At 46.4% G+C, this 14016-nt stretch overlaps 1 protein-coding gene across 3 annotated transcripts in view; it reads right to left on the bottom strand.

Annotated features, from left to right (window-relative positions):
• Positions 1 to 402: 402 nt before the first annotated feature.
• Positions 403 to 14016, bottom strand: part of ANO2 (anoctamin 2) — a 384342-nt gene continuing 370728 nt past the window's right edge. For all 3 annotated transcript variants that reach the window (XM_037744853.1, XM_037744854.1, XM_037744855.1), the window contains 3 exons: positions 13248 to 13429; positions 3320 to 3425; positions 403 to 1316 (listed from right to left, as the gene is read on the bottom strand). In XM_037744853.1, the coding sequence (XP_037600781.1) occupies positions 1047 to 1316; positions 3320 to 3425; positions 13248 to 13429 (558 nt within the window). In that variant the 3' untranslated portion in view covers positions 403 to 1046. The remainder of the gene's footprint in view (positions 1317 to 3319; positions 3426 to 13247; positions 13430 to 14016) is intronic.

Raw genomic sequence — 14016 nt, 5'->3', positions numbered from 1 at the left:
CTCAGCATAGAGCTCTGGGAAGCTGCTACCGATTGATTATGTTAGTATTGCCAGATATAACCTCTTCACCATCCAGGGTTTTTCATTAAATTGTATTTAGAATGGTAAGCTCCTTACCTCCTGGGCTTTCACAGTTCCTGTTTGTCTTACCTAATATTTCTCCACAGCATTTATTACTATCCAAAACACTGGACGTTTATTAGCCTATCACCTGTCTTTCCCCAGATTGTAAGCTTCATGTGGCAGGGGTTTTGTCTCCTTCATCTGCTGCTGTATCTCCAGTCTGATAACAGTGTCTGGCACATAGTAGAAGCTCAATAAATATCGAAAAGAAAGAAAAGGAAAGGAAAGAAAGGAAAGGGAGAGAGAGAGAGAGAGACAGGGCACCAAAGACAACAGATGCATCTTTATAAAGAATGCGTCCATTTATTTTATTTTAAATCTGAACTTTCGTAAAATGAAGTTTACTTGCATTCAGCTCCAAGCATCCTTGTAACATGCACTGGAGACAAGCCCAGGTTTGGACCTTTCTGCCTCACTCTCAGGTCCAGTGGCTGCACCATTCAGCCCTGCAGCTTAATTTGCATCTGCTGGGACTGTGGCAGCCCCATGGCAAGTGCCTCCGCTTTTTTGTAGTGGTAGCAGGCGGGGATGTAGCGCTCCTGAATGCATTTCTCCTGCAGCTGGCTGAAATCACCAATGATGGTGAAGTACAAGAGGGCACCCCAGGGCACATGGGAATGCTCACGATGCCTGAGAACTCTGGGGTGAAGAAATCCCAAAGGGGTTCCAATCCCTCAAAAGGATACAGCTTAAAAGAGGACCTAAAAGAAACCTAAGCGTGAAGTTTCTGAGATGTGGCATCGTTTCTCTTCCTTCCTACACTCTTTCTCTCAGGCTCTGTCTTTTTACACACACTCCCTCTTCAAGACCCCATCGAGCCAGCTCCCTGCAGACAGACAGCACGCCGTGTGGGTGTAGGAACATGCTTGTATGCACGTGCATGTCTCTGCTGCCATGCCCTCCTCTGCAGGAGGCCAGGCTGCTCACACGTTGGTGTGCTGAGAGCCTGATGACATCACGCTGCCCGGCTGGCTTTGGCCTGAGGGTGCTGAGCTGGCTGCCCGGCTCCTGCTTCGATCCCCACCTGCTGGGCTCCTCAGCACCGGCTCATCCATCAGCTTGAGCTTCTCGTGCTCCTCTTTCAGGAAGAAGTCTACTAATAAGCTCTTCTCTTTCTTGATCTGGTCGCTGATGTCTGTGGGGATATCTGGAATCATCCAGTCCACGAGGACGCTCAGGAACATCACGAGGTTCTGTGAAAAGCCAAGGAGAGAGGTGCAGAGTGGAGAGGCCTGGGCTGGTGGGGTGGCAACCCTGGAGCAGAATGCCTCCGTGTCAATCTTGGCTCTGCAACTTACCAGCCCAGTGATCACAGCCAATGAGCATAACTCTACCTCGGTGTCCCCACCCATAATAAGATGGGACGGCAGCAGTGCCTGCCCTGGAGTGGTTGTCAGGATGAAATGGGTTAATACATGTGGAGCATCTGCAGCAGCGCCTGGCGCAGAGCAGGGCACCGTCATGAGTAGCTGCTGCTTCCTCCCTTCACCAGGACTTGTGCCCCTATGCTGTCCTTGCTTGTCCAGTTCTTGCTTCTTGGCCTCTAAGCCTCCAGGCCCTCCCTGCTTTAGAAAACGGAAAGTGGCTTTCTAGAGAGTGGCCACAAAGCCCAGTGGCTTCTCCTGGGCTGTCACTGTGCCACTTGCTCCTCCTCTCCCTGCATCTGGCTCTCTCTATCCTCTACACTAGAGACGGACGTTTTTGCATTAACTCTGGGCCTTTGCTGACCCCGCACACTGCTGACATTGACCGTAGACCACTCTCATGTACTGCAGCCGCCCCAGCTAACCCTGCCTGTCTGGGAATCCCTGCATCCAGCTTGCCTCGAGCAAGTCTCGGCTTTGGTGCACACTTGCAGTGGTGCTCCTTCTGGCTGCTAAGCCACATCCCTTTGCTGGTACACACAGTAGGCTAGGACTACATTTCCCCGGAGCACTTACTGTCTCAGTGAATGAATACATGACAACAGTGCCTGGCATGGCTCAATGAATGCATCTGATTCCCATCCATTTCCCCAGGCCACACTTCACCCAGCTTTACCCAATACACCGCCTCCCATTGTGATACTGTTCTCTGGCTGCCAGTTACATGCTCACGTGCTTTCCCCTCTGGGACTGGGACTGAGCCCTTGAACCCTATTTGTTCCTAGGGTCTCAGGGGAAGATGCTGGGCACCAGCTTCTGCTGCCAGAGGCTCCTGGGTATCTTGGGTACTTGCAAGCTGCTTCACCAAGTCACACACTCTTCCTCTGAATCCACTCCTTCCGGTGGGAGTGAAATGTGACATGTGACACATGTGAAAGTGAGGAGGCACCTAGGGGTGGGGCAGCAGGGGATGTCTGAGCGATCATTCAAACGTATCAGCCCCATCTCTCCAGAGGAAGAATGGTTGTCTTCTTTAGGTGAAAGACTAGCCGATGGGCTTCTCCACTTTCTGGGCTGGGGTCTGGCGGCAGGATACTTTAGAGCCCCCCAGAGATCAGCCTTCAGGGAATACAAAAGCCTGAGGGAGCTGAAGAGAAAAAGATCTGCGCTTGTTCTCTAGCCCTGCTTGAAGACTGGGGGCACCCAGAGTGGGAATTGGAGGCCCTCGAGCTTGGAGAATCTCAGTGATGCAATTGGAGCTGTGGCTATTGTCTCAGATAGGAATCACTGGGCTCGAGTTTGCTATTCATTCAGGGATGGCTCGATGGCTCTGGGGGCCCTTCCCACCAGATGTCTCAGTGGCTAAAACAATGCTAACAAAGGAGGGAGCCCAGAGTGCAAGGAGAAAGGTTCCAAGCCTGAGCTCTTTTGTGGCTGCAGAGATGAGATGGGGCTGTTTGTCTGCCCCAGGCTGGGACTCCGGTTTCAGTGGCTCTTCCCCCTTTCCATCTTTTGCCTCAGGTTTAAACAGGAATCCATCTCCACACTGCAACTTACTCCACTTCTGTCTTGTAACCTTACTCCACTTCTGTCTTGTAACCTTACTCTGTGTTTTATTTTCTGTCTACAAAGTCCACCCATTAAAGAAAGCCCTCTCGAGAGTCCTCCTGCTTCACCCAGGAAAGGAGCCCTGACTTCCGCCTGCCACACGTGAAGCTTTCTTATGCCCCAGGGTACCATGGGAACCTGGAGGGAGGTGCAAGCAATGAGTGCAGTGTCCTTACCCCTGCAGCCTGGGTTTGAATGGGCTGGTCTCTATGCCAGCAACTCACCTGGAAGATTATGACAAAAGCCAGACGGGCGGATAGAACAAACCAGTACTGTTTGGAAAACTCATAAGGGTTCGGGGCCCATGGCGGCTCTCGGTAATCCTTAAACCTGCCCGAAGAGAAATGCGGTGTTAAGATGGGGAGGAGACAGAGAACAGGATGGTAATTCTCTGCATGAAGCCTCAAGGGCAGGCTGGAGCATCAGGCACCCCTTGGTGCTGACTTGGGAGCTAAAGGGAAGTGGGGGGAATCTATGGCCTAACCAAAAAAGCCACGGTTGGCCTAGAAATGTCCCAAAAAGATGTTTCTACTCTCTCCAATAGCTCCCAAAGCTTACTTTGGTGTCAAGCTTCAACTCCCCGAGGAGCCCAGGGCATCTGAGGGTAGACAAGGCCAGTGGGTCGACCTGGGCCTCCCACCAGCCTGTGGCCTCTGCGAGGGTAGGGGAGAAGCAGACACCCTGCATGATGCTCTGCAGCCCAGGATTTGGGGCAGATGCAGGCACCAGCAGGCAGCCTTGGGCTTCTTCCCTTTGAAGCTGCTTCAGGACTACGGCCACCAGAGGAGCCGGCCTTGCTTCTTGGATGCATTGGCGAACCAAAAATAAGGTTTATCCAGACCAAACTGGAGGCTGAGTGAATTTGGGATGGGAGCCTCATTAAATATCACAGTCCCTCAGTATTCTGTTTTGCTAATCATCTTCCTGATCTGTCTGCACGGTTGAAACAAAATGTTAATGCCTGACCTAAGCTCATGCCTCTTTCTCAGACCCATAGAGAAGCCTTGGGTTTTCCCTCACCCTTTTCACCCCCATTCCAGAATGATTCATGTGAAAAGTAGCTCATTTTCTCAGACTCATTTTTCTAAGACTGGAAAAATGACAAGGGGCTGGTACTAGATCTATGACCCTTCCTGGAACCATTTTCTCCATGGAATTTCAACAAATCTTTACTGCTCAATAAAAGCAAGTCCTGGGCTGGAGGAAGACGTGGGCGGTGTGAGGCCACCAAGCAGTGACAGTCACTGCCAAGGAAGGCAGGTAGGGACTGTGCCCAGGTCAGTCCCTGAGCAAAGGGCTTTTCTGGAATGTTTCACGTTTCACCTTCACTACGACATTCTCAGGCAGGCACTGTTACCCCAGCATAACACAGGAGGAACCTGAGGTTTGGAGATGCCGAGGTGTGTGGCCAGGGTCTCATGATCAGTAAAGGTGGAGTCAGGATAGGAACACGAGTCTGACTGAATCTGGGGTTTCTTCCCATTACCACAGAGTACCTTACCAAGCGGGGGAGGCATTCAGACGTGGATGCTCTTTGGTCCTCTCCCCTGCCATAAATGAATTAGCTGCTCTAAAAGGCCCATCTAAAAGTCTGCTTGTTTCCCATTGCCCAAAGAGAGATGAGAGAAGAAGAGAGGAGAAAAAGAGAAGGAGGAAAAGAGATGGACACAGGAAGATAAAGAAGGGCACAGTGATAGCAGGAGAAAGACGCAGCTGAGAGGCGGCCACTGAGCACTCAGCTAGGGTTTGGCAGGAGGCCAGGAGCTACCCCCTCCCTGCCCGACTCCCCCTGTCCCAACAGCTGATCACAGCTGCCGCAAGCTTGGTTTGACATCCGGATGAAAAGCAAAGCTAACTGCAGCCCAGTGGAGCACCACGGGATTCATTATAACCATCCTCAGCTGAGGACAGAAACACGGCCAGTTCCATATTATCCTTGCTGAAGGGAGAGAGGGAGAGCATGGCTAAATGAATAAGGACATCTTGGGGTGGGAAAAACCTCAGACTCACCTACCTCCTGTTGCCCCCAGACAGGAGGCCACAGCAGAAGGCAATTTATCTCACTCTTCTAGAGACCCCCAGAAGAGGGTGCTACACACACCACACACACACACTCACTCACTCCTTACCATAGGGAAATCCTTCCCCAGGTTCAGCCCAATCCCTACTGCTGCAATGAAAGTCTATTTCTCTTGTTCTCTAGCTCCATCTCTGCAGGAACAGCTGCTCACTGACCTCCGCATGCGAGCCACTGCTCACCCCTCTTTTTTCCAGTCTGAAAAGAATCCATAAATAATCTAATTCTGGTTCCACCTCTGCTATTAACTCACCCTAGCTTTTGGAAATGTCACTTTGTTCTCGCTCAGTGTCTAAAACATGTTTTGAGTCTCACAAGCATATCCATCTAATCGAGGATCTGCAGAAAGATTACCACCGAGATCTGTTCAGAAAACTCTACTTGAAAATTCCTCAATGGAGATGGGCTAAGTGTGGCTGCATTAGGAGCTGAAGGGTAAGCCATGCTACAGAAGAGAACAGTGAGCAATTTCATATTCATCTATTCACATTTCTTTCCAAAGCTAACTTTATAAAAACTATGACTTACAGTGAGAAATATATTTCATATTCATCCACATACACATGCCACAATAAAAATTACACAAAACATACTTTGCTATGCTCAATGCACTAGTATTTTCCTATGCTACTCTACCCTAGCCTAATCCCCCCTCCATTCTTTAAAATGCCAATCATGACCCAATAAAGTGATTTCATGATTTGCTAATGAACCATGACTCGCAGTTTGTAAAACCTTGATTCTCATAAGCCTCTACCACCAGGTAAATGACTGGTTGTTTACATTCCAACATAAGTTCAGATTTCACAATTGTTTTTAAATTTTACCCTAAGAAGTTGGGCTTATCAAATGTTTCACTGAGTAACTTAGAAGACACTAATTAAACAAAGAGATAATTAGCTTTAAGAACAGACGTGTTCACCAAAGAGAGTGGCTAATCAACCTAATTGTTTCCATCACTGTGAGGCTGAGTGTTTTGTTTCTACACCCAGTGCTTAGCACTGACAACACTTTGTGCTTTGGAGGCAGCAGGTGAGGGGTTGAAAGCCCCGTCCAGCACCGTAGTCCTCGGTCCTCTTGCAGGTTACCTGTGTCCTGATGCCCAGCTTTCTCATCTATAAAATGGGCCTGAACTTTCTATCACAGAGTTGTTCCAAAAACAGAGGGTCAACACCAAGTGCTCCGGACAGTATCTGGCCCATCAGAGGAACCCAATACATAGCAGCTATTCTTTCTCTTTTTACTGGAGGTTACTTATGGAACACACCTTTTCTGTTAAAAAAGGACAGAGCACGTAGACCGTGGGTCCCAGTGCCTCCTAGCTTTCCAGGAAAATTTTCAGCACACAAGCACTAAATACTGCAAGTTTTAGTTCAAATCAGGAGTCAGCCAAGGGCACACCTACATGGAGCTTCTCTTAGGACCTCTGTCCAGGTAAATAGCATGAAATGGGCAAGCACTGGCTGCTGGGTGGAGGCCACGAGACAGCTCCAGACCAGACCAGATCCTATGGCTTTGGGAGCTCGAGGCTCCCAATGTTCCACTGAGTGGCCCCAGCACTGGGTGAGCCCTGACACCTGGTCAGCCTCCTGCATCTGCCAACTGTGGCCCCCAAAGGGAAGCAGTGTTTTATTCCTGAGCATGTCATTTTAGAGATAGTCCTGGGTCTCACCCTCACCTCTCCAGTCCTCCTTTATTTTCCTTGAGGCTTAACATAAATTTTGAGAGTTTCCTTGAATTTTCTAATAAGGAGAGACTTCCAGTAATGAGACAACTAGCCTGTCTAAAAAGCTAGCCTGCACCTGGAGTGGCTATGCCACTTACTACCTGTAAGACCCGGAGGAAGTCATTCCACATTTCTGAAACTAGGTCCCTGATCTACAGAGTGGAACTCCCAAAATGTGTATTCCAGTGCTGAGCATACAGGAGCTGTCTCAACCCCAGCCAGGAGTGAATGAAGAGATGTGCATGCATGTGTGTCTGCGTGTGTATGTGCCTCACATGTTAAAGGAAGACACCGTGAGAATTAAGTAAGACATTATATGTGAATATGATTTCTGGAGCTTTTGCAGAAAATGAACACAACAGTTTCTTCTGGGATAGAACAGCTGTGGTGAGGGCTGAGAAGAGACCCCTTTCTTCTTATAGACCGACACAATATGTGTCTATGGAATTACTTTTATAATTAAAAAGTTGAAAATTGTAAAAGATGAATGTAATTAATGGCAATACACAGTGGATTCAAGTGCATTTTTATAGTAAGCTTTGCTGAGCAAAATTATAGTGTTAATTTAGACAGACACATATAATAAATGAAACTGATATGGAAATCAACATATTTTAGCTTTAAAATTATGTTAATATTTTATCTAGATTGTTCTAACTTTGTAAAAAATCACATTGATTGAATTTGTATACGACTTAAATAAGATTTCCATTAACTCAAAATCATTATAAAACAAACCCATGAAACAATACCTTAAAAGTTCTACAAGTTAATATGATGTTAATGCATAGAAAAATGCTTGGAAAACATTCACCTATAAGTATGACCCTATTTCTGTTGGAAGGGTGCCTGGGATTGGGCAGGGGTCAGGGTGGAGGCATGGCAGAGGTGGAGTGGTTACCTGTAATGTTTAGAATTTTTGTAGGACTAGATTAATAAATGACATGTTAGTAAACCCACAGTTTAAAAAAAACAGAAAAGAATCTTTGAAAATGTTTTACTCCACAGCCCCATTTTTACAGATGAAAAAACTGAGGTACAGAGAGGAGAGAGAGACTCAGGGCTCAGATGTCCTCATCACTTGCAGGGTGACAAGTGACAGTGATATCTGCCACAATTCATCCCAACACAAAATCACTGAAGTCAACAATCAGTAACGGCTTTTTAATGAGCTTTTGTTATGTAATGAATCAGCTAGTAAATGCATTTCCCAACTCTAAATAGTGGCACATAAAAAAAAACTTTAATAGTCCCAGTGGAAATTAATGTCATGTTAATGCTGAACACAATTACATACAATATTTTCATACCATCTGAGCTACTTAAAACCGCGTTCTGGAATTGGCCCTTAACAAAGAAAAACGGTCCAGGCAATTAGGAACTAATGAGTAGCATGTCAATCCAGCGGTTGATAAGAATCAGGAAAGGCGACACCCAGAAAAGCTGACAGCCTCTGGTTTTGGTGGGGAGCAGATGGGAGGCAGCTGTGGGGCTAAAGGGGAGCACGCCTCTTCAAAGACTTTTCTCAGGACGTGGGGTATGCAAGCCCTTAGGACCTGCAGGAAAACCTGGCAGGAGCCACCCAAGCAAGCTGCTGCTGGATGCTCAACAAACATATTCAAGCGGACCCGCTGGGCTGACAATGCCCAGGTAGGCTCTTTGAGCTCTGGGACAAGATCTCTCTGCTCCCTTCCAGCTGAGCTGGGAAGTCAAGCCCACATTTGTCTTCCAGGACGTGGCGGCCCCTCGACCCTGTCAAACGGCTGCTAATCATGCCTGCAGATTGATGTCACGGGACTGTTTATGGAGCAGGTCTGCCAGAGCAGTCAGATGACTGAGGCAAGCATCGCTCCAAAATGCTGGGAATGCATCTTAAATGGGCAGCCGGAGACTTGTCCTAACTTTTATTGCTATTTTTAAGATACCTCTATCCCTGGCGAGGCTGGAGACCTCGGTTTTATTTGACCACATTTATCTCCAGAGGTCACTGAAAGCTAAGAATAAGAAGGGTCAACAAGTTCCCAACGCTATTTGCCAGAAAATCATGGCAAACCTCGTTTCCCACCACGGAAGCAGTTTTAACTGGCTCTAGGATTAGCTAAAGAGTTATCTCTGTTTCTCAAAATATTTCTCTATCATAGTCCCTTCTCGTCATCATCCTCCTCCTCCTCCTGTTTCTTCTTCTTGTTTCTTTCTCTCTCTCTCTCCCCCATGTACATATATATGTATTTGAAATTATCTCAAGTATCTCAATTCCTGGCCCAGAAAGCCATCCATAGAGGTTATGGCTCTGCTTTCTAAATCCCCAGGGAATTGAGTGACCCAGACAAGTTTACACAGCATGCAGTGGGCAGGAATCACATGAGGCAGAGATTTCCATCAACAACCCTTATCGATCTAGGAAATGTAGCCCCCAAAGCACACCTGTTTGACATATTATGTCTAGATCACATGCTGACCCTATTTTCTGGACATCTACCTATATTTCACAGTAGGGCATCTCTGTATGTTAAATGTAACCCTCTGTGTGACCCAATAGTCTTCACACTGTAGGTAAACACATAACACCAGTAAAAAGCTTGATCTCATCACTGTCCTCTGAGACCCCTGCCGTGGTACCCCATGGCCCTAAGAGAGATTCCACATACCTCAACAGGACCAGCATCCTCTCCTTAATATGGAGTTTCTTTCTTCTTTCGGCCCCTCTCTCATAGCTTACCCCTCACGCCTGAGCCTGTCTTTCTGGAATAGTGTTCTCTCTGAACCTCCGTCACCCTCTGACATACCCTTTGCTGCCTCATGGCCCACCACCCTCCCCACCCTGCTTACCAGCCAGACTGACTTGGCCACATGAATGAGGAGTTTCAATGGGCTAATCTCCACAGCCATTCTTGTACTGTTCGTTCTTCAGGCTTCATCTCCCTTGAAACATCCCTTGAACACTTAAGTCTGGGTTAGGTACAGGGCCTCCCTCCTCAGGGATCCCATAGCTCTCTGAAGTTGCCCTATTGCCAATCATTTTAAAGCTGTATTTTGATTTTAATTCCTTATTTACTTACTTGTCTGCTCCATCTAGACTTCTTGAGGGAGGCACTGTGTCTTGCTCCCTATTATATAACCAGTGCCAAGCCTTTAGGAGAGTCTCAAAAATACTTGCCTAATGAATCTGTAATCCTCACTGGTACTGAAGAGGGAGGAAGGAAAGATGATGGATGCTTCAAAGTCACTTCAGCTTGATCTTGGGATGATTCATTTTCTGCAGATAAATTTTCTTGGCAGAAATATAGAATGAAAGTCCACTTTCTCTGCATGTGCCCACTGATAATTCTGCCATTCAGTGTCAGATTTTCTTCTAAAACAGGCCACAAATAAGCCATGGCTCTTGTCTACTTACATGGGAATAATGAGGAAACGACTATCAGAGCTTCACAGCTGGCCGGAAAAGCCAGTGACTCTGAAGGCAGACACAAGAAAGCTCAACCTCATCTACACATACTCACAATACCTGGTGTCCTGGGCATTGGGTGTCTTGGCTGAGTAGCACCCATTTGCCTTCTTTCTCACCACAGTTCCTGGCAATCATATGGAGCTTTAAAACGCAGTTGCCATTGACTGAGTGGAGCTGGGAGGTGGGCAGAGACTGGATTTGGGCAGACTGGATTGAATGAAAGCTTGCCTAAGATTAGACTTAACCTCAACTTCCCATAGGGACCATTAAAATCCCTATTAATTTAAGGCGGTTTAAGCCAGTGATATATCTGAAAAGCATATTCGTAAGTGTTAGTGGAACATCTGATGGTCAAGGGCAGGATCAGAGATCCTTGTGGTCTATGAGGACAGCTGCTACCAGAGCAACTGAAGACACAGATGATGTGAGCCTGACTTTCTCACATGACAAGCCACACTGGTGCTGCTTCCCATTGCCCATGGAGGTGGAGACCTGCACACCAAGATGGATGCGAGTTTTAGACCCTGCTAGAGAAGACCTAGATGCTACTGCAAAGGCCTTGAGCTGGTCCAGAGCTGCCACGCTGTGGAACTATGTCATTGGGGTCTGCACACTCAAGTCCGACACCATGGACAGTCTAGAATGCCAGCCACACAGAGGGGTCCCTGGGTAGTGCATGGCCGCCAGCAAATCTCTCTGCAATGTGATTTTAGTATAAGAGTCAGATTCTTTATAGGCCCAGATGCAAAAAATCCTGAAATATCTAGGCTAATAAAAACTGATACTTATGAGTAAATTTATTTACCCATTCTTGGGTCCAGTTCCTCATTTTTTATCTTTCCTTGGTTGGCTAGAGTAGACACCTGAAGTTATCATTCCTGGAACTAGAATATCCTTCTGTTTAAACCATAGATTGGTACAATTGTTTAACTCAGCCACCCAGGCTGGGAAAACCAATGGGTGTTCTCTCGCTCATGGTCTCAGACTGTGAATCTGAACCTAAGTGGCTGTCTTACAAAAGGCTGGCCTTGGACACCAGGGTCCCAGGTGGGAAAGCACAGCAGACATGTCCAGGGCCATCACTGCTGCAAAAACAACTAAAAACACCATTTTTACATCAAATATTATTGGGGATAGTCTAAGAACGCCCTATATTGGTCCTGCAATACCTTCTTCTAGATTTTTGTTATTGTTGTAATTAATTATTCTCTTTTATATATATGAGGTAGGATCTTTGATCAAGTGCTTCATTGGGACTATCTTTTAACCAGGGTACAAATGGGTTGAATAAATTATTCCCCTCTCCTCTTCTTCTCTTTATTTGCCCTTCTTGGGTAAGTAGTGGAGAGTTCTCCAATATTTGGCTTCAGTGACCCTTGTGGTGATAGCCTTCAATCAGGAATCAAAGCTGGATGTCCCCAGAAGTCCAGCTTAGTGTGTCAAAGAGTTGGGTGAAAATGGCCACTTGGAATTTTTAACATCGTTTTAAATGTAACATGATTGAAAACAAATTCATCATATGTAGTATAAAGTTAGACTCTCTCTGCATCTTCCCTCTCCCTATAAATGTAACCACTTCCCGGTCCTCTGACTTCAGTCCAAACTTTGGAGATTATCCTAGCTCAGCCACACTCATGTCTCCCATCACCAACTCTGCAACATTTCATGTGAAATGGCTCATCTTCTCTCTTCCTCTTAATTCTTCCCACCACCCTGGTCTGTGCCCAGCACAGTTTGTGTCTAAGTGATGCAGCAGACCAGCTGCCCTCTCTGGGTCCTACCAACTCTATCCCATCGTCCTCACTGTGACCAGATCAATTTCTCTAAACCTACCCTTTATCCTATCATTCCCTGACACAAAAAAGTCCAGTATCTTTCTACTGCATCACATTATAATTCCTCTCAGATTTCAGGACTTCCCATTATGTACTTCATCCCATATATTCAAATTCAACAACCTTATGGCTTATGATGTCATAGGAGTTTCTACATTTACTGTAATTCCTTTTTAATCCCTTTACTATGTCTCCTTGCTAACCATATCACCCAACCCCAAGTGTTTATCCAAAGCCCACATTTATCCCCACCCCATGACTTTGCCCGTGACAACTCCCCACCTAGAATGCTTTCCTTTTCTGTCTTACAACTCCTAGCAGCCCCTCCAGGAGGTCCACCCTTTCCATTCTAGTCCCTCAAGTAATCTCCCTCTCCTCTGGGCATCCACAGTGCTCATGATTCACACAGAGCTCACTGCATAACCTGCTATTTCTTATCTGTTCTACTCATTTTCTTCTCAACCAGACCATAACCCCCTTGATGGTGAGGACAAGGCTCTTTGCTCCATAGTGTCTAGAAAAAAGCAGTCAATAAATACTTTTTGAGTCATCAAAACTGATTTATAACAACTGATTATAAATAGAATCAATTGTTATAAATGGATTTATAACAGAGCAGGAGACAGAGGGAAAGGAGAATGATGTAAGTCATGTGTTGCTTCACAATGGGGATATATTTTGAGACATGCATCACTAGGTGACTTTGCAAGCATTGCAGAGTGTGTTTATATAAATCTAGTTGCTACATAGGTTGCAACACACCTAGGCTGTAAGGTATAGCCTATTGCTTCCAGGCTACAAACATGTACAGCATGTTACTATACTGAATACTGTAGGCAGCTGTAATACAGTGGTAAGTATTTGTGTACCTCAAGATATCTAAACACAGAGGAGGTGTGGTAAAAACATGGCACTATAATCTTATGGGACAATTGCCATATATGCGGTCTGTTGTTGTCCAAAACATCGTCACGCTGTGCAGGGTTGTAATTCTAGGTCATCCCCGTAATTATTTGGATCTATTGCATCTGGTCCTCCGCTGCCCTCCTCCTAAAGATTACTTTACCTGCAGAACTGAACCTCCTGGTCAAACTGTGAGTTTTCTGGCTGTGTCCCCTCCTTCAGCTGGCTGACGTTGAAAAACGAGAGGGTGTGGTTGACAAAGCCATGCAGAGTCCCATTGTGACTGTAGGAGTACTGGTACACCAGGCGGGGGATAAAGTCGGAGGTGATCGCAATGACAAAAGCCTGAGGGACAGAACCATAAGTACTGAGTAGCCAGGATTGATGCTAAAAAGGACTGTCCATGCTTAGGTTCTCCATCAGAAGGAGTTGCTCTGATAGACACAGAAGCTCATGCAGCATGCTCAGGTCCCCGAGCTCATGCAGCTGAGTCACCTGTCTCTTCCATCTTTGACGTGTCTGAGTGTAATAAGTCCACCAGACAGTGGCTATCAAAAGAACACAAGTCAACCACTGCAGCAAAGGATGCTAAGTCAGTTTGGACCATCTGGTGCTGGAAGGATTAAACCACTTCTGAGATATCTAACATTGCTGTTGAGCAAGCCAAAACACAGTGCATGCTTTCCTGAGAAAATTACCTGTAGTGATGAGGGTACTATGTAAGTGTAATGGGCAAGGAAACGGAATGTCCATGTACATCTACCCCTGAGTGGTACCAGAAAGCCAGGAACACCAAGCATATGATTCCACAGTTTGCTTAATTTGACCATTATCTCTCAATGCTTTTTAGCATGCCATGTAACAGACGCTATTCTTGTATCCATTTTACTTAAGAAAACTGAGACACAGCAGAGAAAGAAACAGGTCCTGCT

This window comes from Cebus imitator, unplaced genomic scaffold (assembly GCF_001604975.1).
Source record: "Cebus imitator isolate Cc_AM_T3 unplaced genomic scaffold, Cebus_imitator-1.0 Scaffold187, whole genome shotgun sequence".
Lineage (NCBI taxonomy): Eukaryota > Metazoa > Chordata > Mammalia > Primates > Cebidae > Cebus > Cebus imitator.
Note: the sequence above shows the minus strand (reverse complement) of the source record. Positions and strands in the feature narration are given on the sequence as shown.